At 43.8% G+C, this 24,893-nt stretch overlaps 1 protein-coding gene across 1 annotated transcript in view; it reads left to right on the forward strand.

The window, feature by feature from the left end:
* The first annotated feature begins 5,449 nt into the window (after nucleotides 1-5,449).
* The window catches only part of LOC144685896 (polypeptide N-acetylgalactosaminyltransferase 10-like), a 127,768-nt gene continuing 108,324 nt past the window's right edge, over nucleotides 5,450-24,893 (forward strand). The window contains exon 1 of the mRNA XM_078550907.1: nucleotides 5,450-5,689. Within this exon, the coding sequence (XP_078407033.1) occupies nucleotides 5,558-5,689 (132 nt within the window). The 5' untranslated portion in view covers nucleotides 5,450-5,557. The remainder of the gene's footprint in view (nucleotides 5,690-24,893) is intronic.

A 24,893-nucleotide genomic window follows, 5' to 3' on the forward strand; every position in this document is an offset into this window, starting at 1 on the left:
GACAGAGCCACAGCCTTTGCAGTTTTCAGTGCCTTCAGTCATTTCTTGATATCAAGTGGAGTGAATAGTATTGGATGAAGATTGGCATCTGTGATACTGAGTACCTTAGGAAGAGGCCGAGATGGACCGCTCACTTGACACTTCGGGCTAAAATCATTGCAAATTCTTCAGCTTTTACTTTTGCACAGATGTGCTGTGCTCCCCCACCATTGAGGATGGAGATGTTTGTAGAGCCTCCTCCTCCTCCAGTTAGTTGTTTAATTGTCCACCACCATTCATGACTAGATGTGGAATGTTCATGTTCTTGTATATTGCCCTCAACACCCTATCCTGTGGATGCTGCTTGACATGGATCCAAATACCTACACATAAGCTTGATGCTCTGCAAGATCCTTTTTTAAAGAACAGCATCTTTGAGATCTTATTACTAGGATTTTTAGCCAAGTTATTACATCTTCTCATCAACTCATCAGCAAAATCTTCATTTTCATATTCCATCCCTAGCTGCTACTGCACACTCTTGCTACATGCAAATCCAATGCACTCCCCTCTGACTCATCGCCTAACAACTCTGGAGTGAATGTCTCTGAGATTGAGGTGGGAAGAAGTGAACAAGTGACAATGCATTTTGTGAAGTATTGGTAGAGCAGTTAGAGTGTGGCCTCGTTCTTTATCCCTCCCTTCACCATTAGTACATCATGGCTGAAGTGTGTACTAACTACAGGATACACTACAGTAACATAGCAAGGATCCTTTGATGACATTTCCTAGACCCGTGAACTCCATTACTTAGAAGGACAAGGGCAGCAGAAGAAGGGGAACACCATCACTTCCCAAAGTCCCGTTCAAGTCAAACACCACCCTGACAGACATATTCCACCATTTCTTCATGTTGCTTGGTGAAATTCCTAGAATTCCCATCTTCAATAGCATTGTGGAAAATCTTTCCACATGAACTGCAGTAGTTGAAGAAGGCAGCCCATTATCTCCTTCTCAAGAGCAATTAGGGACAAGCATTAAATGCTGGCCTTGCCAAGGACACCTGCATGCTGAGAATGAATTTTTAAAAAATATATACTTGAATCGGAGGTGACAAAGGCATGGATGAGTATTTTAGCAGCAGAGCCAGAGGGCAAGATGAGATCATTTGGAGTCAGAAACAGAGTTTGGAGTTGAATAGAATGGCTCGGTTGCTGCCCGGTTCAACCTGAGACAATGGCCAGGAAGAAGGATGGAATGGGTGGCAAAGGTACAAAGTTAGCTGTGCAAGTAACTGTGCAAGGATGGGAACAGAAGCCATTGCTGGAGATACTCAGGCTATGATTGGATAATTAAGAATCAAAGCTAGGGCATTCCCTCTGAACTGGATAATAAAGAGGAGTCGGAGGAGCTTGTGTGAGTTGAATACAGCAAAGTCTGTAAGAGTTGATGAGGAGGACAAGGAAGGGAACTGGATTATGGTCACAGTCACAGAGGATTTTATTTGTGACTTTGATTAGAGTTGTTATAGTGCTTGGGAGAAACTTCAGTGGAAAGATACAAACCTGGAATTGCAGGAAAATTGGGCACAGATTTAGGAAGCGACAACTCATTCATGGTCTTGGAGAGGAGCAGTTATAAAACTGTTACGACAAAGGCAAACCAATATCCCATGCCCAAAAGATGCTTGAAAGACATTTGACGCGTTATTTGCTTAGGCTTTCTCCCAGTATTCAGTGGTAGAATCCATGGGTGAACTATAATCAATGGAAGAGCTGCAACAAGCAATCAAATGGATGAAAAGCAACAAAGCCTGCAGCCCTGATGGTATTCCAGCAGAGGTTTTCAAAGCTGGTGGCTTTTGCTCACAAGAAGATTCCATGCACACATCCTATGGGTTTGGGAGGAAAAATAGCTTCCTCCCGACTTCAGGAATGAGACAGCTGTAACTATTTTCAAGAAGGGAGATAAATCATGCTGTGGAAGCTATCAAAGTATTTCCCTCTTGTCCATAGCAGGGAAAATACTTCCTGTGGCTGAGGAAATCCTCCCAGAGACACAGGGTGGCTTTACACCTTCCAGAGAAACCTCCAACAGGGTCTTTGTTGCCAGACAAATCCAAGAAAACTGTGGATAACAACACCAGAAACTCTTTGTTACATTTGTCGACCTGACCAAAGCATTTGACTCAGTAAATTATGAGGCTCTGTAGACTATACTCCAGAGATTTGGATGTCCAAGAATCTTCATCACAGTCCTGTAACTGTTTCATGATGATATGACTGCAACTGTCTTGAGTGGGAGATCTGAAATAAGCATCTTCAAAATCCAGACAGGTGTCAAGCAAGGTTGTGTGATAGCCCCCACTCTATTAATGATCTACCTGGCAGAGGCAATTCACCTCATCAAAGATCAACTGCCCTCTGGTGAGTATTAAATATTACCTAGATGAAAGATTCTTCAACCACCATAGACATACATGATCTACACTTTGCAGATGACTGCAGTACTGTTGCCCACTTGGCACCAGATTTGCAAGCCACTCTCAATCTCTTCAATTCTGCACACAAGAGACTCAGCCTGTCCTTGAATGTTGTCAAAACAAAACCATATATCAACCCAGACCTGGTCAGTCAAATATTTCATCTCCCATATATGTTGAAGGTGAGACTCTGGAGTATGTTGAGCACTTCCCATACCTTGGCAACCAACTCTCTCAAAAGGCTACCTTGATGAGGATAGAACACCAGATCAGCTCCTCCAGCTCAGCCATCTACAAACTATGGCAGTGAGTGTTTGATAACATGGACCTCTGCAAGTCAACAAAAATCCGAATGTACAGAGCAGTTGGCTTCAGCACATTCCTGTACCGCAATTGGACCTGGACTGTGTATTAGTGACACCAAGAGTGCTAGAGAAATTCCATCAGCACTGCTTCCGCCACATCCTCTGGATTCAATGGGAGGACCATCGAACAAAAACTAGTATCCTTCTTGAAGCCAGCTCCACAAGAATTCAGGCAAAACTTCTGAAAAATCAACTTCAATGGACTGGACACTGTGTCCAGATGAACAAAAAGCATCTCCCCCTCCAGGTCCTGTTTATTCAACTCTCACATGGCCAGCATTCCAGGAGAGGACAAAGAAAATGCAACAAAGACATGCTAAGCTCTCTTTGAAGAGCGGCAGCATTAACATTAATGACTGGGAGGAGGTTGCAACCAATTGTTCAAAATGGCTGCAACTTATCCTTTAAGCTGCATTGTGCTTTGAGTCCAATCATCTTAATGATGAGAAAGAGCAATGGCAGAGAAGGAAAGAAAAGAAAGCAAATCCTACACTCCAGAACTCACTACCATATGGGACCATGAGCTCGAAGATGTGTGGGTCCAGAATCAGCCCATTCAGTCACATGAAGATCCATGGCAGAAACTCGCAACCCCGAGTAGATGTTATCCTCGACCTGGGGGACAGCTGTAACTACAACCTCAAGACTTGACAATGCTGTCCTGGTCAGCCTCCCATCTTCCACTCCACTTAATTGTGTGCTCATCCAAAACTCTGCTGCCCATATCTTAACTTGTTCCAAATCTCATTCGTCCATCATCCCTGTGCTCATTGCTCTTCCCTGGCACCCTTATGAAAACACCATCTTTTTTTCAAAGTCCTCTGTGGCCTCACATTTCTATATCTGTGTAGGCAACCTTCAGCCCTACAAACCTTCCAGATCTCTGCCCTCCTCCATTTCTGGCTTCTTGCACATCCCTGATTTTAATCACTCCACCATTAACAGCCATGCTTTCTGCCACCTTGGCCCAAATCACTGGAATTTCTTCCCTATGCTTCTCCATCTCTCTTCCATTTTAAGATGCTCCTTAAAATAACCTCATTGAGCAAGATTTTGGACATCTGTTCTGATCTCTCCTTTGATGGCTGTGTCAAAAATGTTTAACTGATATTGCTCCTATTAAGTACCTTGGGATGTTTTACTACATAAATGCTCTATATAAATGTAACTTGCTGTCAGTTCCATGGGAATGCAGTCAAGGGAGCTTGGACAAGATGAGCTCAGAAACAGAATGAATGGACAGAAACTGAAGTAAGACTAATCTTGTATGCTACTTCAGAATAAACTGAAGGAGCAGAACAATTGGACACAGGTAAAAGGTAACTTTCTGATGGCTATCAGGAGGTCCTTCTGCATGCAGTGATCGACAGTTGGAATGGATTTCCAGGCAAGATAGTGGAGGCACACCCCTACGATCATTTAATAAATAACAAGATACAGCAATGGGAGAATCTAGGGTTATTTTGGATAGAGAACTGAGAGTTAAAAAAACCCCTCTTCTCTGTTGTATTATCTTGTGAATTTTAGGAAGGTTGAGTTTGAAACAGATAGGTTTTATTCGATTGGTGCAAGTGGACCACCTGTCGGCTGCTCGAACAACTACATTAATCGTGAAGTTTCTGAAGAATAAAAATAAAGTCAAACAAAATAAGGAAGTCGCCGTTCAAGCACCTCTAATTTCGGGGTTATTCTGGCGCCTCTGGTTTTGTAAATGAAAATAATGATTATGCTAACAGTATAAAATATAATTTAATATTTTTCTGATTATACACAAAAATTGCGTCCTCGTTTTTATTCCGTGAACACCGAGGCCTGGCGTTTGATTTTTTATTTAAATTCTTTAGTCAGGTGAATTGATATATATACTGTAGGACAACAGCGTCAGTAAATAAGCTGTTCTTCTCCAGTGCCTGTGGTGGTGACTAAAGGTGGGATTGGCAGCACCGCTTCGAAGCAACGTCAGAATATTGCGATAATTTCCAGCGATTATTGTCTTGGAACTGACTTGAAATTGTAAAAATATGGATTGTTAAAGGTAGATACGTCGCTGCACAACCCAGATGAAAACTACATTAGCAACATCGCATCCAATTTACTTATTTAAAATGTTCCAAGACCGCTGTCGCCATGGGATTTTGTCATTGTGAAATCCAGAGACTGAAATTGTTTGTTTATGGCAGGATACTGGTTCGAATGGTTGAACTTCGCACTTAAAAGACCTTTGCTTATTGAAAACGTTAAGGCATTTTTTATACATATCTGGGCCGAATAAAGGCAGAAGATTGGACCCTCCCAACATTTCAATTCAAGTCTGAGACTGAGCCCTGCGGGTTAATTTGAGAAATACCGACTTGAACACGTTGCCTCTGCTTGGAACTCTAATTAATACTCGGTTCCACAGTCAAAACCTACTCAGTGGAGCGATTCATGCCGTATGAGGGGAGCTATCCTCAAATATACAGTTAAAAATACTGAAACCCTAGCTTTGGCTCTAAATTGTTCAAAACTAGATGACATAATTGAATTTAGTCCACAAAAATCTCAGACTGAAAGGAAAGGAGACGAAAATATTGCTACATAAGTGTTTCTTAATTTGGCATATCTCCCCTATGAAGTGAGTGGTAGCAGTCAAGCGGAAGTCCCTGGTTCAGTAGCTGCGAGGAGTCGCAGGAAGAAAGTTGGTTACATTATTACTGACTGCAAAGTCCCTTGTTCAATCAGAAACTGGGAAATGAGGCGGAGGCAAAAGAGGCTTTTTCAGGCGGCCGGCTTAATCCTTCTAACCGTAGTGTTCGTGCCGAACGTCGGGCTATGGTCTCTGTACAGGGAGAAGCAGTTAGAGAACCCAGCTGAAGTGGTGCAGGTAAGAAAACACATTCACAGCTGAGTTCTGATACCTGGGACCAGCTTTGGCGTAGTGTCATTCATGGGGGTCGTGCACTTCTTTGCCTTTCTGATATACACTGGAGGCCCCAATTAACTCATAACTTTTAAGATTCATGCTGTTAAATCCGTGATGTAGTGTGTAACAACAGTCCTTGATTACTAAATCGGTTGTCTATAAAATATAGAAAGAAAGGTTTTAAAAGTATGTTTTGGATTGTTGGTCAATGCTTTGAGAGCGGCAGTTTAAGATATGGGTCACGGGTGTATAATTAAGAGGAACTTTAAAACTAAGATGCTTGGCACTCTCCTGCAGAATCGAGAGATGGGGCTCCGCCAGTTTGACTTACTTCCTTGATATTCGATGTTATATTTACACTGCAGTTAATGGCTTCAGATAATAGCTGCTGTGTGGATCCAGTTCGCCACCTTGTTCACACTGCCTGTGTGATTCTTCTGATACACGCGTGGTTCATTTCTCGGCAATCAAGTGTTAAATATTTAGTGAATGACAGTGTCAGTATGGTCTAAATATTTCAATAAATAAATATAGGTATTTCGAAAAATGTGGAGGAGTGGATGCTAAGGAGCCTGGAGACACTTTTTAAGCCTAGTTTGACATTTCAGTGGAGTTACACTTAATGGCTATTTCAAAATGTAGTGGTGCGAGGCTATACCTTTCAAATATTTCGTTTTGCATCTCTCTGGAATAAAATTGCTTCGTACTGACATGAAAATGGTAGTGTAAGCATAATTAAAGTTGACTATACCAGAGGATAGCTTTGGTATCTACTCCTTGTTCTTCAGTAAGCTCACTGACTTCAAGCTTCAGTATAATACCTGTGTGTTCCTTGCTAAATCCCTCACATGGTGTAAACACAATGCCAACCAGTTTCTGTTTTGAGGTGAAGCACTTCTTTTCTAACCTGATAGATACAATTTTTTTTTCTGTTTTGATAACGTTTTAAGTGCTTTTTGGTAGGCAGTCAGATGATGAGTGAAACCTAAAATATTTATCTGGAAAGCTTCAACTGTAAAGGAAGAACAAACTTGGATGTAGAACCTCATATGACCTTGCAACAACTCTCTTCACAGCCAATTAAGCACCTTTTAAAGTGTAACTAAGCCATAGGCCACTTTATTTGATGGCTCTCCAGAAAACAATTACCATTTTAAATGAGCTAAAGTAACTTTTATTTTCTAAGTAATGGTTTTATGAAGCTGATTTAAGAAAAATTAGCTGAGCGGTTAGGGTCAAGTATTGTGCCAATATAATTTTTCAGTGATATCTTATTTCATAATACCACTTTACCCATACTATGACTACTTCTAACGGTGGTATTTTACTCTATCTCAAAATACCCCCTCCTGATGTAAGCCAGATTTGGAAAAAAAAATGTCTGTAATCTAATTATATTGATAAGATTAAGTTCATGTGAACATACAAAATTTTACATTTCTGCCATTATGGAGTAATTTTAAAAAAACCTCCAGTTTCAGTCTGGCTGTTTGAGAATTTCACCCACTGTTCCAATTTATTTTGATGAGGAAAGAGATTTTCAAATCATCGTCTAGTGAAGAATTACCTTGCAGATAATTAATTTGTCAGGAATTAGTGGAATAGAGTTTCTATGCAAATGGTGCAACAGTTGGAAAGTTCAGCTGAATCCATCCAAGTAGGTTTACTGTCAACTACTGTTGTGGATATGTGATGAATAATTTTTTCCAAAATCCTTCAATGTAGAATGCTACAAATGTTTCTTCAGCTCGTGGTTTATATTAATGGCAATCAGCTACCCTTTATAGAAGTGTGGAGGAGTGTGAAGTAATGAACATCTTTTTAATGTCCTATAATACCTTTTTATTCCCTGTTGTCACTTATTTTAAATTGCTGGCAGAACTTTTATGTAAGAGAAATGTGAAGCCATGGTGTTCTTGTAATGCTGGTTAGTCAGACCAGTGAACATTTACAGATTTATTTTATTTTCCCATGAGATATGAGCATTGCTGGCATGCCCTGTTTGTCTTCTAAGAGACTTAGCAGCACGGATAAGGGAATTCTGCCAATCATTCCCTTTGTTTAGTTTTTCTATCCAATTTCTCTATCAAGAACTCAACACTCAACATTTCAGCCCCTGGGCAGGGTAATGAAACTCTGGCCTGTGAGCCATGATGATACTTGGGCCTGTTTTCACATGTATTTCATGTTTTTTGGCTTGCCAGGTTTAAATTTCATGGGCCTAGAGACTTGGAGGCCCATTTGTAGCCATATTTTCTCATTGGTGTATTAATCTTGCACCAGAATGCCAAGCTCTATTAGTACTACCAACTTGAGATAACCAGAACATTTATTTCAACTTTATATATTTAGTCCTCTAACATTCCATGATACAGATCTCTGCTGCCCCTAAAGACACAAAAAATGTAGACATGCCTACCCTAAAGGCAGTGTAGAGGAAACGACAGGTTGATTCCTGGCGTCTGAGAAAAGAGCTTTGAATGACTTTATAAGCTGGGATTCTTGAGCCTCAGTGATGTCTTATAGCAGTGGTGGCCAAACTTTCCGAACCTTAGAGCCACATTCGAGAGCCTCAAGACATGGAAAACCTTTAAATGTGACTGTTTGCTTAAATTACATTCCACCTTGGAAAACGATTATAATAGTAACATCCCTTAAGTCAGATGCTACTTAGCTATCAGGGCTAATCACTGTTAGAGGCAGAGGCTTTGTGAGTCTTCTTCCTGGATACAAGTCTTTGAAAATCAGGGAGCGACAGAGGCTGTAAGTTGAAGGGTCAGCAGTGAGAGGGTGGGTTAGGGAGCTGGAGAGGCCAGTCCAAAATGGCACTGATCAGGTCATGCAGCTCTACATCAGAAGGTTGGAAAGGATGTTAAAAGGGACCAACCGACATTCAAGTATATTCGCCGTATTTAACCTGTCAAGTTGCCGACAGGGTGTGTGACCACTGAGCTGTTGGGAAAGAGGCATTGCAAATGTGAAAAGGGTCTTGAATGCCATTTTGACTGCCTCAATGGCTACCCATTTCAGCCATGGGGCTTCCTACCTCACTGTCACCTTGCCCCTAAAGAGACAGCAGGTAGCATGTTATGATCCTGGATCAGACGCCCAAATGTTTGGTACGATCCAGTTTGGGACCAGTAACTCTTGTTAAATGTAGACAAAGCTTGATATTCAGGACACTTGTTAAGAGAATAAAGCCACAATGTTCCACCGGTTTTGAACAAACAAAAATAAACTTTACTGTACAAGGTCAGAAAGATAAAACAATTTACAATATCTCTTATATTCTAACATTCAATGTTAATATGAGATACATATGAATGAACAGGCAAACTGACTGCCCTTGACATCAAGGTAGCATTTGACTGAGTGTGGCATCAAGGAGCCCTCGCAAAACTGGAGTCAATGGGAATCGGGGGAAAAACTTTCCACTGGTTGGAGTCATACCTAGCGCAAAGGCAGATGGTTGTGGTTATTGGAGGTCAATCATCTCAGTTGCAGGACACCACTGCAGGAGTTCCTCAGGGTAGTGTCCTAAGCCCAACCGCCTTCAGCTGCTTCATCAATGATGTTCCTTCTATCATAAGGTCGGAAGTGGGGATGTTCGCTAATGATTACACAATGTTCAGCACCATTCGTGACTCCTCAGATACTGAAGTAGTCCTTGTCAAAATGCAGCAAGACCAAGACAATATCCAGGCTTGGGCTGACAAGTGGCAAGTAACATTGGCGTCACACAAGTGCCAGGCAATGACCATCTCCAACAAGAGAGAATCTAACCATTGCCCCATGACATTCAAAGGCATTATCATCACTGAATCCCCCACTATCAATATCCTGGGATTACCATTGACCAGAAAATGAACTGGATTAGCCATGTAAATACTGTGGCTACAAGGGCAGGTCAGAGGTTAGGAATCCTGCAGTGAGTAACTCGCTTTGTGACTCCCAAGGCCTGCGCACCATCTACAAATCACAAGTCAGGAGTGTGATGGAGTACTCTCCGCTTGCCTGGATGAGTGCAAATCCAATAACACTCAAGCTCAACGCCATCCAGGAGAAAGCAGACCACTTGATTGGCATCCCATCCACAAGCATTCACTCCATCCACCACTGACGCACAGTGGCAGCAGTGTGTACCATCTACAAGAAGCACGGCATGGTAACACCACCACCTGCAAGTTCCCCTCCAAGCCACTCACCATCCTGACTTGGAAATATATTGCCGTTCCTTCACTGTCGCTGGGTCAAAATCCTTGAACTCCTTTCCTAACAGCACTGTGGGTGTACCTACACCACATGGACTACAGTGGTTCAAGAAGGCAGCTCACCACCACCTTCTCAAGGGCAACTAGGGAGGGGCAATAAATGCTGGCCCAGCCTGCAAAGCCCACATCCCGTGAATGAATAAAAAAAATCTTCTTAACTCCAGTGAATACAGGCCTAGTCGACCCAATCTCTGTTTATATGACAATCCTGTAATCCCAGGAATCAGTCTGGTGAACCTTTGCTGCACTCCCTCTATGGCAAGTATATCCTTTCTTAAGTAAGGAGACCAAAACTGCACACACTACTCCAGGTATGCTCTCACCATGGCCCTGTACAGTTACAGTAAGACCCTTGCTCCTGTACTCAAGTCCTCACGCAATGAAGACCAACATACCATTTGCTGCCTTAACTGCTTGCTGCACCCTCATGCTTGCTTTCAGCGATTGATGTATAAGGACTGGAGGTCCCTTTGTAGATCAGCATTTCCCAATCTATCACCATTTAAATAATACTCTGCTATTCTGTTTTTCCTACCGAAGGGGATAACTTCAGACGTACCCTGGGATGTAGATTATCAGGCCCTGGGAATTTTTTGGCTTTCAGTCCCATTAATTTCTTCAGCACTATTGTTTTAGTAATACTAATTTCCTTCAATTCCTCCTTCTTCTCACTAGATCCTTGGTTCCATATCATTTCTGGGAAGTTATTTGTGTCTTCCTCCATGAAGCCAGAACTAAAGTAGTTGTTTAATTCCTCTGCCATTTCCTTGTTCTCTATTTTAAATTCTCCCATTTTGGACTGTAAGGGACCTACATTTGTCTTCACTAATCTTTTTCTTTCTACGTACTTGTAGAAGCTTTTACATTCTGCCTTTATGTTCCTTGCAAGCTTATCCTCATACTCAAATTTTCCCCTCTCAATCAATCTCTTGGTCCTCCTTTGCTGAATTCTAAACTCACATGCTCTCAATTCACAGGCTTGCTACTTTTTCTAGCAACTTTGTGACTCCTCTTTGGATCTATACTATTCTTAATTTCTTTTGTTAGCCATTGTTGGGCTGCTTTTCCTGTTGTGTTTTTGCACCAGAAAGGAATGCTGCAATGCATACATTTGTTCCTTAAATGTTAGTCATTGCCTATCCACCATCATGTCTTTTAATTAAGGTCCCCAATCCATTGTAGCCAACTCACACCTCGTACCTTCGTAATTTCCTTTGTTTAGATTTAGGATCTTAGTTTAGGATTGGACTACTTTACTTTTCATCCTAATGAAGAATTCTATCACATTATGGTTACTGTCCCTAACCCTGCACAACAAGATTATTAATTAACCCTTTATCATTGAACAATACCAAATCTAGGATAGCCTGTTCCCTAGTTGGTTCCTTCACGTAGTGGTCTAAAAAAACCATCTCGTACATACTCCGGGAGCTCATCCGCAATGGTATTATTGCTAATTTGGTTTGCCCAGTCCATTTGTATATATTTTTTTAATTCATTCACGGGATGTGGGCTTCGCTGGCTGGGCCAGCAATTATTGCCCATCCCTAGTTGCCTTTGAGAAAGTCATCCATGATTACTGTAGCACCCTTGTTACATGCATCTCTAATTTCCTGTTTAATGCCGCCCCCTAGCTTACCACTACTGTTTGGAAGCCTATGGTCAACTCCCACTAATGTTTTCCGCCCATGTTGCTTCTTAGCTCCATCCAGACTGATTCGACATCTAGATTTTCTGAGCCAATATCCTTTCTCACTGTTGCCCTGATTTCATCCTTAACTAACAATGCCATCCCACCTCCTTTTCCTTTTTGCCTGTCCTTCCTAAATATTGAGTACCCTTGGATATTCAATTCCCAGCCTTGGTCACCCTGCAGCCATGTCTCCGTCATTGCAATCATATCCATTTACATCTGTTTGTGCTGTTAATTTGTCTACCTTGTTGTGAATGCTTTCTACATTCCGATACAGTGCTTTTAAACTTGTCTTTTTAACATTTTTACAATTTTTTTTGTATACTATGCCCTTATTTGCTGCTAGTCTTTGTTTCCTCTGTGTTCCACTTTTGCTTTCCACTTTTCTGTCTTTCATTCCTATTTTTGTTTCGCTCTTTTGTGTCTCCCCACTCTGCTTCCCAACCCCATCCAACTCCAGTTTAAACCCTCCCCCACAGTACTAGTGAACACCCCTGCAAGGATATTGGTCCCGGCCCTGCTGGGGCGCAACTTGTACAGGTCCTATCTTCCCCAGAATCGGTCCCAATGCCTCAGGAATCTAAATCCCTCCCTCTTATACCAACTCTCCAGCCATGCATTCATCTGGTCTATTCTCCTATTCCTGATCTCGCTAGCACGTGGCACTGGGAGTAATCCTGAGATGATTACCTTTGAGGTCCTGCTTTTTAATTTATTTCCTAGCTCCCTATATTCTGCTTTCAGGACCTCATCCCTCTTTTTACCTATGTTGTTGGTACCAATACGGATCATGACCTCTGACTGTTCACCCTCCCCCTTCAGAATGTCCTGCAGCCACTCAGTGACATCCTTGACCCTGGCACCAGGGAGGCAATATACCATCCTGGTGTTATGTCTGTGGCCACAGAGAGATCTATCTGTTCCCCTTATGATAGAATTCCCTATCACTATTGCTCTCCCACTCTTTTTTCTCCCCCCCCCACCCCACCTCAGTGCAGCTGAACCACTCTTGGTGCCATGGACTTGGCTCTTGCTGCATTCCCCTGAGAAACCATCTCCCCAGCAGTATCCAAAATGGAAAATCTGTTAGAGAGAGGGAGATGGAACCAGGAGATTCCTGTACTACCTGCCCAGTGCTTTACTCTGTCTGACAGTCACCCATTCCCTTTCTGCCTGTGCACTTTTTACTTGTGGTGTGACCACCTCACTGTATGTGCTATCCACGAAGATCTCATCCTTGTGGATGCTGCACAGTGACTGCAGCCCCAGCTCCAGCTCCGAAACACAGATTTCATGTAGCTGCAGCTGGAGACACTTCCTGCACACTTGGTCACCCTGGACACTAGAAGTGTCGCTGACTTCCCACATCGCACAGGAGGAGCATTCCACTTGGCTGATCTGCCCTGTCATGTTTTACCCATAAATTACTCCCTTTACTTTTACTTCCTCTAGTTTAAATAATATTAAGGACAGAAGAAAGACTCACCAGGTCCTTCTTATCAAGGCCGGCGATCACCGGTAGGTGAGGAAAGGTAGAAAATGAAAGGATCACATCCTTCCCTCTTCACCGAACTCCCTCTCTCACCAAACTCGAACTTAAACACTCTAAGGCAGTCCAAAGCAGCACTCCACGCATTACCCTATTTTCACACCATTTACTTTTTGTTCAGACGCACTGGGCCCACGTCCTCGGCCTCAAGTACTGTACTGCACTTGCACAGCTTGCTCCCAGCCCACGCATGCACAGAAACATCCGGGGCCTGTTAGGATTTGGAGTTCCTGGCCCCCGCTCCACGGGAAAGTAAGTTGGATCTCATAACAAGTGGGAAGACTTCAGGATAGCCGACCCAATGATAATTTCCACTACATTTCCAGCAACGCCCCCCCCCCCCCCCCCCCCGACACAATCCTGCCTCCACCGGACTGGGAATGTTCCACCTGAGGTGTAAGTTAATTGCATGGCTTATCAAATCAGGAAATGGTTGAGTTTTAACCCTTTGAATGTTTAGAAAGATTGCCTGAAACATTAGATTTGACTGAAGTGATTAGAACAACTTACCTCAGCTATGAAACTTAAAGAATTCTCTAATCTGTCTTTCAGCAGTTTCAGGCAGAGAAATCTTCTGCTTGTGTGAATCTATACCATTGGGAGCCGTAATTTAACGTAAGAGAGCTGCATGTGTCTTGTAAGCTGTGTTTTATAGAATTCCATGTAGTACTTAGAATAGAGAAGATTATGCAGGACTAGAAGGCACTGGTTCAAAAGTGTGAATGGGTTAAATGTAGGACAAACATCAGATACTCCTTTACATGTGGAACAGTAACAGGTAAAACTGGCTGGTAGGAAGAATAGTTGAGGTCAGACCACAGAATTGATTTAAGAAACAGTGTTATGCAGTAATGTTAGAAGGATGAGACTAGTACCTTTCAAAGTTTCACTTCATTTGAACCGACTTGTGATTTCACAGATGCGTCACCTTTAATTGCCCATCTTATGTACACTATTGGTGGGGGTGTAGAAATAAGATATAGAAGCAAGATTATGCCATGTGTGCTTCAAGGCTGCTCTGGCATTCAGTAAGATCATGAACTCTACTTTGCCTCAACTCCACTTCGCTTCCTGTCCCCCTAACCCCTAACTCCCATATAGTTCAAAAATCTGTCCAAATCAATCTTGAATATATTTAATGACTCAATCTTCACTGCTGTCTGGGATAGAGAATTCCAAAAATTCACAACCTTCTGAGAGAAGAAATTCCTATTCTTCTGTCTTAAATGGGTCACCCCTTACTTTGAAACTGTGCCCTCTAGTTCTAGATTCCCCCATAAGAGGAAACATCATCTCAGCATCTACTCTGTTAAGCCCCTTGGGAAAGCTTATATGCTTCATTCAGATCACCTCTCATTCTTCTGAAGCCCATGTAGTATAGGCCCAACAGGCTTAACCTTTCCTCCTAAGATAATACCTTCATTTCGGGAATCAATGAGCGAACCTTCTCTGAACTGCCTCCAATGCAAGTATGGTATGTGCGCTCTGCCCAAAGGCAGGTTCTTGGCTAATTGTCTGCTGATGCTTCATCCTGAGCCGCTTTACTTGGCAGTTTTAGTCAGTGCTGCTTTGCCATGCCTTTCATTCTGGGGCAGGGACAAGAGGCAGCCCAAAGCCTGCCTCAGCTACATATCCCTGCTTAAATAAGGTTGTCAAAACTGTACTCAGTATTCCAGATACATTACAGTCTCACCAGTGTTGTAGTAAGACTTCTATACTTGACTGCATTTTCCTTGCATTAACAGTTAACACTCCATTATCTTTCCTAATTACTTGCTGTACCTGCATGCTAACTTTTTGTAATTCTTGTACAAAAACATCAGATTCTGTTGTAGTCTCTCTCCATTTAAATAATATATTTTTCTCACATTTTTCCACATGGTGTCAGCCAAATTTTTGCCCATTCACTGAACCCATCTTTATCCCTTTGCAGATTCTTGGTGCCCTCCTCACAACATGCTTTCCTACCTATCTTTGTCTCATCAGCAAATTTGGCTTCAATACATTTGGTCCCTTCATCCAAGCCATAAATATAGATTTTGAATAGTTGATGCCCCAGCACTAATCTATGTGGTACCCCAATAGTTACAGTTTGCCAACCTAAGAGTAGCACAAAGGTGGCAGATTTGTCTGAGTGCAGCGAGGCCGAGTGTTTAATTTTGAGAATTTGGGAAGTGAGGCAATTTTAAGGGTTGATCTCGTTCTAAAATGTAGTTAAGCATTTCACTTAACTGTAACAGTAACTTATTTCGTTCAGTCTTAGTCGGTGAAAAGCAAGTTCCCCTGCTGAGAGATAGCTGCAGAATTAATTAGGGGATTAGTTAGACTGGTCCCCTAACCAGCAGCAGCTGTTCAGGTCACTGGAATCTTAGCTGGAAGTTTAGCGGAAGCATTAAATAAGTAGAATGAAAGTGTTAGCTTTGTTTGAGTGTACTCTCTGCTGCATTTGCTACAGAGGAAGGCAATGGGCTGAGAAGTTACAAGATTTGCGGGCCTGAGTGCAGAGAGGCCAAGTGCATAATTCTGGGAATTTGGTAAGTGAGGGAATTTGATACAGTGAGGGAGGAGGTGTGGTCTGGTCTTTTTGTGGTCTTTTAGTGGGAGCTGAAGGCAGTGAAAAGTGGGAGCTGAAGCCCAGAAGCATTAATTAGGTGATCAGATAGGTGATTGATGAGCTTTAAGTTTTTTTTTCATCTCTCACTTGGGACAGCAGTTTAAACTAGTACTTGGAGGATATAAGTGATGTGTTAAATTTATAGCATAACTAGTTAAACTCCATAACAAAATAATGGAGTTCGATGCAACCATGTCCGCATCAGTCACTGTATCAGGGAGGCAGAAAGTTACCTGGACATTTTGTTCCAGGAGACAGTCACACCCCTTAGATGAGGTACTTGAGATTTGGTCTGTGGTCAGGGACAGGAGGGTGTGACTGCAAGTGAGGTAGGTATGATCTTATTAAATGGCAGAGCAGGCTCAATGGACCTAATAACCTACTCTTCCTCTTTGTAATGAAATGAGATACATTTCGTGATTCTCTGTTTCCTGTTAGTTAACCAATCCTCTACCCGTTGGCCATTGGCAGCCTTCTGTTTTGTGAGATGATGGTTTCTGCTGTAGTGGTGAACTCTGCCTTAAACTTTGCCTGGTGTGGCTCAGGAGTCCCACTCTGGCATGACATGCTCTGCCGCATTTGCTGCAGAGGGAGAGAATAGGCTGAGAAGTTGCAAGATTTGCTGGCCTTTGTTTTCTCTGGGCCCCCTATTCGGCCAGCTGAGCTTTGTGTTTCGGCTCACCTCTTCCAATGCCTTTCCAAATCGTCAGCCTCCATAGTTCACAGCCACTGGCAACTGTCTGCCAATTGTCAGTGTCTCTGATTGCCATATTCATATCTTGCTTGCAGGTGTCCTTGTAGGGGAGGAATGGATGCCCAAGCGTCATAACCCAGTGACCAGTTCACGGCACTGGAGGTCTTTGGGGTATATGATCGTTGTCCATCCAATGTATGTAGCTGAGCCAGCCCAGATGGCTTAGCAATGTGTATATGCTGATGAAATTAGCACATTCCAGGACCTCAGAGCTGGTGACCAGATCCTGCCAAGAGATGCCAGGGATACATCTGAGACAGCGAAGGTGGAAACTGTTCAGCCTTTTCTCCTTCCAAGCGTATGTTGTACCAGGTCTCACCACTGTAGAGGAGGCCTTGTAGTTCAGTCAGGTTGCTGTTGTTCCACACTCTACTACTCAACTTGGACATAGCTGCAGCTTTTGTGATAAGTGTACTGATTTATGCATCAAGTGACAGAATGCTGGTGTATGTAGAGCCTAAATGTGTGGAGCCATCAGCAACCACTAATGTCATGTTGTCAGTGCTGATAGATGGTGCTATGGCATCATCCAGGGACATGCCATATGTCTTCCTGATGCTGATGGTCAAACCAAACTCTTTACAGGCATGAGAGAGTTTAGTGTTTCTCAGTATGGAATGCTGGTGCAGCATTGTCAGCATTGGACAACTCTCTAATGAGGACTTGGAACCTTTGTCTTGGATCTCGGGCTGGCCTCCTCAAGCCGTGAGTGCAGTATCAGCAGTGGCCACTGCTCCCAATGGTGCTAGCCTCTGACAGGCAGATCTCCGAGGTGGGTTTCCTGTTCCTGAGGGATGGAATCCTGACTCATCGCTCTGAAATGGCAGCCAGGCATATAATGACAGCAGGACAGCCATCATTCTGCTGGGCATGCTAGCCCCAACTTTTGAGCTAGGGAGGCACTGCAACGCCCTGTAAAATCCAGCCCACAGTCATTGAGGAAACGCAGTCGAAAGTTTTGTGAATCTTAGACTGGAGAATTGACTTTTAAAACCTGTGAATAACTGACAGGTCAGTCTCAGACAGGAAGCAGAAATCATTAAGTACATGAGCAACAATCTGCCACTTGTAGTTAGCATTGAGGATTAAGTGGTTGTCAGAAACTTCAATGTACAGAATTATTTCTTTGCTAGATTAGAAATCTTTTGGACACTATTGGCACTATTTTGAAGAAGAGCAGCGGAATAGCTACAGTGCATTAGCCAATATTTAACTCTCAATAAATATCAGAAACACATTATCTGGTCACTATCACATTGCTGTTTGTGGGAGTTTGCGGAGTGCAAATTGGCTGCCGCATTTCCTACGTTACAACAGTAACTACACTTAATTCATTGGCTGTAAAGTGCTTTGTGACATTTGCTGGTGTGAAAAATACAATATAAATCCAAGTTTTCCACTCTTTCCGTTTCTTTTCCTTTCTCCTCTCATGCCTAAGCAACACAATCACCAATGCACAGCAAATAATCCAGTCAATTGTTTGCTGTCTTCACCTTCACTGCTCTCACCAAACATTAATGATCTGTAGACCTTTACATCATTTTGTTTGTTCTCTAATTTCAAATCACTTGTATTCCCTCCATCTGTCTCGGGAGATGATGGACTGTGCCCAGGGTGCATGTCACTTCTGTATTGAACATCGTCTGTTGTTGCTGTAGAGGCTGAGTTGTGAGGGGCAATCTCTTCTGAAGCTGGCACAGGCAAATAATGTTGGCCCAAGGCCTGATGATTTTTGGCTTCCAGTGGGCTCTCTTTTCTGCCACCTGCTCAATTATTTTCCCCCCTGCTTTTTCCACATCCTCCTTGACTGCTTGACTCCAGATACTCCAGTCAGCAGCAAAGACTTCCTACACATCAACTCTGACCCTGGTCAACTTGAAGTCTCGCTTGTCCTTTAGAGAAGGAAACCTGCCATCCTTACCCGGTCTGGCCTACGTGTCCTACTCCAGACCCACAGCAATGTGGTTGACGCTTACATGCCCTCTGAAATGGCCTAGCAAGCCACTCAGTTGTATCAAACCAATTTAAAAACAAGATAATAAGGAATGAAACTGGATGGACCACCCACCGTCGACCTGGGCATTAGAAACGAAAAAGGCAAACTCAGCCCCGTCGACCCTGCAAAGTCCTCCTTACTAACATCTTGGAGCTTGTGCCAAAATTGGGAGACCTGTCTCACAGACTAGTCAAACAACAGCCTGACATAGTCATATTCACGGAACCATAACTTACAGACAATGTCCCAGGCACCACCATCACCATCCCTGAGTATGTCCTGTCTCACCGTCAGGACAGACCCAGCAAAGATGGCGGCACAGTGATAGACAGTTGGGAGGGAGTTGCCCTGGCAGTCCTCAATATCAACTCCGGACCCCACGAAGTCTCATGGCACCAGGTCAAACATGGGCAAGGAAACCTCCTGCTGATTACCATGTACCACCCCCTCAGCTGATGAATCAGTACTTCCCCATGTTGACCACCACTTGGAGGAAGCACTGAGGGTGGCAAAGATGCAGAATGTACTTGGGTGGGGTCTCCATCACCAAAAGCGGCTCGGTGACACCACCACCAACTGAGCTGGCTGAGTCCTAAAGGACATAGCTGCTAGACTGGGTCTTCAGGTGGTGAGGGAACCAACAAAAGGGTAAAACATACTTGACCTCATCCTCACCAACGTGCCTGCTGCAGAAGCATCTGTCCATGACAGTATCGGTAGGAGTGACCACTGCTTAGTCCTCGTGGAGTCCATCATCACATTGAGGACACCCTCCATCGTGTTGGGTGGCACTACCACCATGCTAAATGGGATAGATTTCGAACAGATCTAGCAACTCAAGACTGGGCATCCAAGAGGCGGTGTGGGCCACCAGCAGCAGCAGAATTGTACTTGACCACAATCTGTAACCTCATGGCTCGGCATATACCCCACTCTACAATTACAACCAAGCCAGGGGATCAAACCTGGTTCGATGAAGAGTGCAGGAGGGCATGCCAGGAGGAGCACCAGGCATACCTAAAAATGAGGTGTCAACCTGGTGAAGCTACAACACAGAACCCCTTGCGTGCCAAACAGCAGAAGCAGCAAGTGATAGACAGAGCTAATTGACTCCAAAACCAGTGGATCAGATCTAAGCTCTGCAGTGCCCTGCCACGTCCAGCCGTGAATGGTGGTGGACAATTGAACAACTCACTGGAGGAGGAGGCTCCACAAATATCCTCAATGATAGGGGATCCCCAGCACATCAGTGCAAAAGATAAGGCTGAAGCATTTGCAAGAATCTTCAGCCAGAAGTGCCAAGTGGATGATCCATTTCAGTCTCCTCCAGAGGTCCCCAACATTACACATGCCAGTCTTCAGCCAATTCGATTCACTCCACATGATATCAAGAAACATATGAAGGCACTGGATACTGAAAGGCTCTGGGCCCTGACAATATTCCAGCATTAGTACTCCAGAACTTGCCGCGCCCCTAGCCAAGCTGTTCCAGAAGGGCCACAACACTGGCATCAACCCAGCATTATGGCAAATTTCCCAGGTATGCCCTGTGCACAAAAGTCAGGGCAAATCCAACCTGGCCAATTACCGCTCCATCAGTTTATTCTCAGTAATTATTAAAGTGATGGAAAGGGTCCTCAGCAGTGCTATCAAGCAGCACTTGCTTAGCAATAACCTGCTCACTGATGCTCAGTTTGGGTTATGCCAGAGCCTCAGCTCCTGACCTCATTACAACCTTGGTTCAAACATGGACAAATGAACTGAACTCCAGAGGTGAGGTGAGAGTGACTGCCCTTGACATCAAGGTGACATTTAACCGAATGTGGCATCAGAGATCCCTAGCAAAAATGTAGTCAATGGGAATCAGGGGGAAAACTCTTCACTGGTTGGAATCATACCTAGCACAAAGGGAGATGGTTGTGGCTGTTAGAGGTCAACCATCTCAGTTCCAGGACATCATTGCAGAAGTTCCTCAGAGTAGTGCCCTAGGCTCAGTCATCTTCAGCTGCTTAATCAATGACCTTCCTTCCATCATAAGGTCACAAGTAGGGATGTTTGCTGATCATTGTGCAATGTTCACCATTCGCGACTCCTCAGACACTGAAGCAGTCCATGTCCAAATGCAACAAGACCTGGACGATATCCAGGCTTGGGCTGACGAGTGGTAAGTAACATTCGCGCCACACAAGTGCCAGGCAATGACCACCTCAGACAAGAGAGAATCTAACCATCGGCTCTTGATATTCAGTATCATTACTATCACTGAATCCCCCACTACCAACATCCTGGGGGTTACCAGTGACCAGAAACTGAACAGGACTAGCCATATAAATACTGTGGCTACAAGGACAGGTCAGAGGCTAGAAATCCTATGGCAACTAACTCACCTCCTGACTCCCCAAAGCCTGTCCACCATCTACAAGGCACAAGTTAGGAGTGTGATGTCGTCATCTCCATTTGCCTGAATGAGTGCAGCCCCAACAACACTCCAGAAGCTTGACACCATCCAGGACAAAGCAGCCTGTTTGATTGGCACCCTATCCACAAACATTCACGCCCTCTACCACGGCGCACAGTAGCAGCGGTGTGTGTCATCTACAGGATGCACTACAAAAACTCACCAAGGTTCCTTAGACAGCATCTTCGAAACCCACAACCGCTACCATCTAGAAGGACAAGGGCAGCAAAAAACTGGGAACACCACCAACTGGAAGTTCCCCTCCAAGCCACTCGCCATCCTTACTTGGAAATATATTGCCGTTTCTTCACTGTTGCTGGGTCAAGATCCTAGATCTCCCTGCCTAACAGCACTGTGGGTGTACCTACTCCACATGGACCGTAGTGGTTCAAGAAGGCAATTCACCACCACCTTCTCAAGGGCAACTTGGGATGGGTAAGAAATGCTGGCCCAGCGAGTGATGCCCACGTCCCTTGAAAGAATTTTTAAAAAAGACATCCTTGTATTGTAGACGTGCATGACCTACTGGTCTCGTGCTGATAGCCAGCTTGCCATAGAGCATGTATTTGGGGACGTGACCATCATCCATTCAGCTCACGTGACCCAGCCCCTAACCTTGATAATAAAAACCAATAACAATTAAGGAGGGCATTGACCAATCTAATTTACCTTCTGGACAAGCTCTCACACTCCAAAATTGCTATATATTTGCATCAGGACGTAAAGAATAATACAAACCAGGAGCAGGCCCTTCAAGCCTGCTCTGCCATTCAATAAGATCATGACCGATCTGATTGTAACCTCCTGCCTACCCCCATTGTTTATCAAGAATCTATCTACTTCTGCCTTGAAAACCTTCAAAGACTGCTCTGCTTCCACTGCCTTTTGAGAAAGGGAGTTCCAAAGACTCACTACCCTCTGAGAGAAAAAAATTCTTCTCAGCTCTGACTTATTTTTAAACAGCGACCCCAAGTTCTGATTTTCCCACAAGAGGAAACATCCTCTCCACATCCACCCTAAGAGTCTTAAAGGTTTCAATCGAGTCACCTCTTACTGTTCTAAACTCCAGCGGATACAAGCCTAGCCTGTCCAATCTTGCTTCATGAGACAACCTGCCCATTCCTGGTATTAGTATAGTAAACCTCAGACAACTTCTAATGCGTTAACATCCTTCCCTAAATAAGGTGACCAATACTGTACACAGTATTCCAGATGTGATCTCACCAGTGTCCTGTATAAGTGAAGCATAACCTCCCTACTTTTATATTCAATTCCCCTCGCAATAAATGAGAACATTCTATTGGCTTTCCTAATTACTTGCTGTAGCTGCATACTAGCCTTTTGTGATTCATGCACCCATCAAGACACCCATATCCCTCTGAATTTCAGAGCTCTGCAATTTCTACCATTCAGATAATATGCTTTTTTAATTCTTCTGCCAAAATGGACAATTTCATATTTTCCCACATGATACTCCACTTTCCCAATCTTTGCCCACTCACTTAATTTATCTATGCCCCCCGTAGCCTCCTTATGTCCTCTTCACAACTTACTTTCCTACCTATTTTGTATCATCAACAAATTTAGCAACCATACCTTTGATCCCTTCTTCCAAGTTATTTATATAAATTGTAAAAAGTTGAGGGCCCAACATTGATCCCTGTGGCACACACTAGTTAAATCCAGCCAACCAGAAAAAGACCTATTTATGGCTACCCTCTGTTTCCTGTTAGCTAGTCAATCTTCTATCCATGCCAATATGTTGCCCACTACACCATGAGCTTTTATTTCTGCAATAACCTTTGATGTGGCACCTTATCAAATGCCTTCTGGAAATCTAAGTACAGTACATCAACTGGTTCCTCTTTATCCACAGCACATGGCTCCTTCAAAGAACTCCAATAAACGTGTTAAACAGGATTTCCCTTTCAGAAAACCATGTTGACCCTGCTGGATTGCCTTGAGTTTATCTAAGTGCCCTGTCATAACATCTTTAATAATAGCTTCCAATATTTTCCCTATGACAGATATTAAGGTAACTGGCCTGTAGGTTCCTGCTTTCTGTCTCCCTCTCTTTTTGAATAAAAGAATTACATTTACTGTTTTCCAATCTGATGGCATATTCCCTGAATGCAGGGAATTTTGGAAAATTAAAACCAACGCATCAACTATCTGACAATGGATGATCAGCAACTGCTTCAAGCACCACTTGATTTTGGAAGTGTATATTTCAAACCCCAAATTAGTTTCTGAAGCAGAGGCTTGAAGCGTGGGTTAGACTATGCCTTTTTAAATTAAACTGTAAGGAGACATAAGTCAGGCTATATACAGTCTGTTGGTGATTCTGTACAACTTGTGTTCAGCAACCTAAGTCAGTCTGAGGATGCTGAGATGTCCATTGATTTAATCCGTACTGACAGACCTCTCATGGTTATGTCCCAAAGGTAGTCCGAGTTCCAGAGCAAAGTAATGCCAATTTGCCCTGTCCCTTTAAAATCACTGCTCCAAATTTCCAAATGCAGGGAATTGATTGGGTGTAAACAATTCCCCACAGAGCACTGTTACGATCTCTGTGGAGACCGTTAACTTTTAAAAAGAAATTTGAACATCCAGATAATTGCTGAAACAATGATGCACCAAGATTAAATGTTTGAAGACGTTTAATGTAACAAAGGATGAAGAGCGCTATTGACTAAACACTATTTTTGTAGGCAACTTATACTTTAAACCACAAAACAGAACATTCCCTAGTTACTATTAGCACAACCAAAATCACACTTATAGATATACTTTACACTGGTCTTTAAGTAGACGTTCAATTCTTCCAGAACTAGTCCAGGTTGTTCATAGCTGCCGAGGGTTTACTTCTGTTTTTTTCCTTTCACGGCTTGGGAACTTTTAATCTCAGAACTATCTTTCACAGCGAGTTTTGTCTCTGCGTGTGTGTGTGTGTGTCTCTGCGTGTGTGTGTGTGTGTCTCTGCGTGTGTGTGTGTGTCTCTGCGTGTGTGTGTGTGTCTCTGCGTGTGTGTGTGTGTCTCTGCGTGTGTGTGTCTCTGCGTGTGTGTGTCTCTGCGTGCGTGTGTGTGTCTCTGCGTGCGTGTGTGTGTCTCTGCGTGTGTGTGTCTCTGCGTGTGTGTGTCTCTGCGTGTGTGTGTCTCTGCATGTGTATGTCTCTGCATGTGTATGTCTCTGCGTGTCTGTGTGTGTCTCTGCGTGTCTGTGTGTGTCTCTGCGTGTGTGTGTGTGTCTCTGCGTGCGTGTGTGTGTGTGTCTCTGCGTGTGTGTGTCTCTGCGTGTGTGTGTCTCTGCGTGTGTGTGTCTCTGCGTGTCTGTGTGTGTCTCTGCGTGTCTGTGTGTGTCTCTGCGTGTCTGTGTGTGTCTCTGCGTGCGTGTGTGTGTCTCTGCGTGCGTGTGTGTGTCTCTGCGTGTGTGTGTCTCTGCGTGTGTGTGTCTCTGCGTGTGTGTGTCTCTGCGTGTCTGTGTGTGTCTCTGCGTGTCTGTGTGTGTCTCTGCGTGCGTGTGTGTGTCTCTGCGTGTGTGTGTCTCTGCGTGTGTGTGTCTCTGCGTGTGTGTGTCTCTGCGTGTCTGTGTGTGTCTCTGCATGTCTGTGTGTGTCTCTGCATGTCTGTGTGTGTCTCTGCGTGCGTGTGTCTCTGCGTGCGTGTGTGTCTCTGCGTGTCTGTGTGTGTCTCTGCGTGCGTGTGTGTGTGTGTCTCTGCGTGTGTGTGTGTGTCTCTGCGTGCGTGTGTGTGTGTGTCTCTGCGTGCGTGTGTGTGTGTGTCTCTGCGTGTGTGTGTGTCTCTGCGTGCGTGTGTGTGTGTCTCTGCG

The sequence above is a fragment of the Cetorhinus maximus genome, chromosome 10 (assembly GCF_964194155.1).
Source record: "Cetorhinus maximus chromosome 10, sCetMax3.hap1.1, whole genome shotgun sequence".
NCBI lineage: Eukaryota > Metazoa > Chordata > Chondrichthyes > Lamniformes > Cetorhinidae > Cetorhinus > Cetorhinus maximus.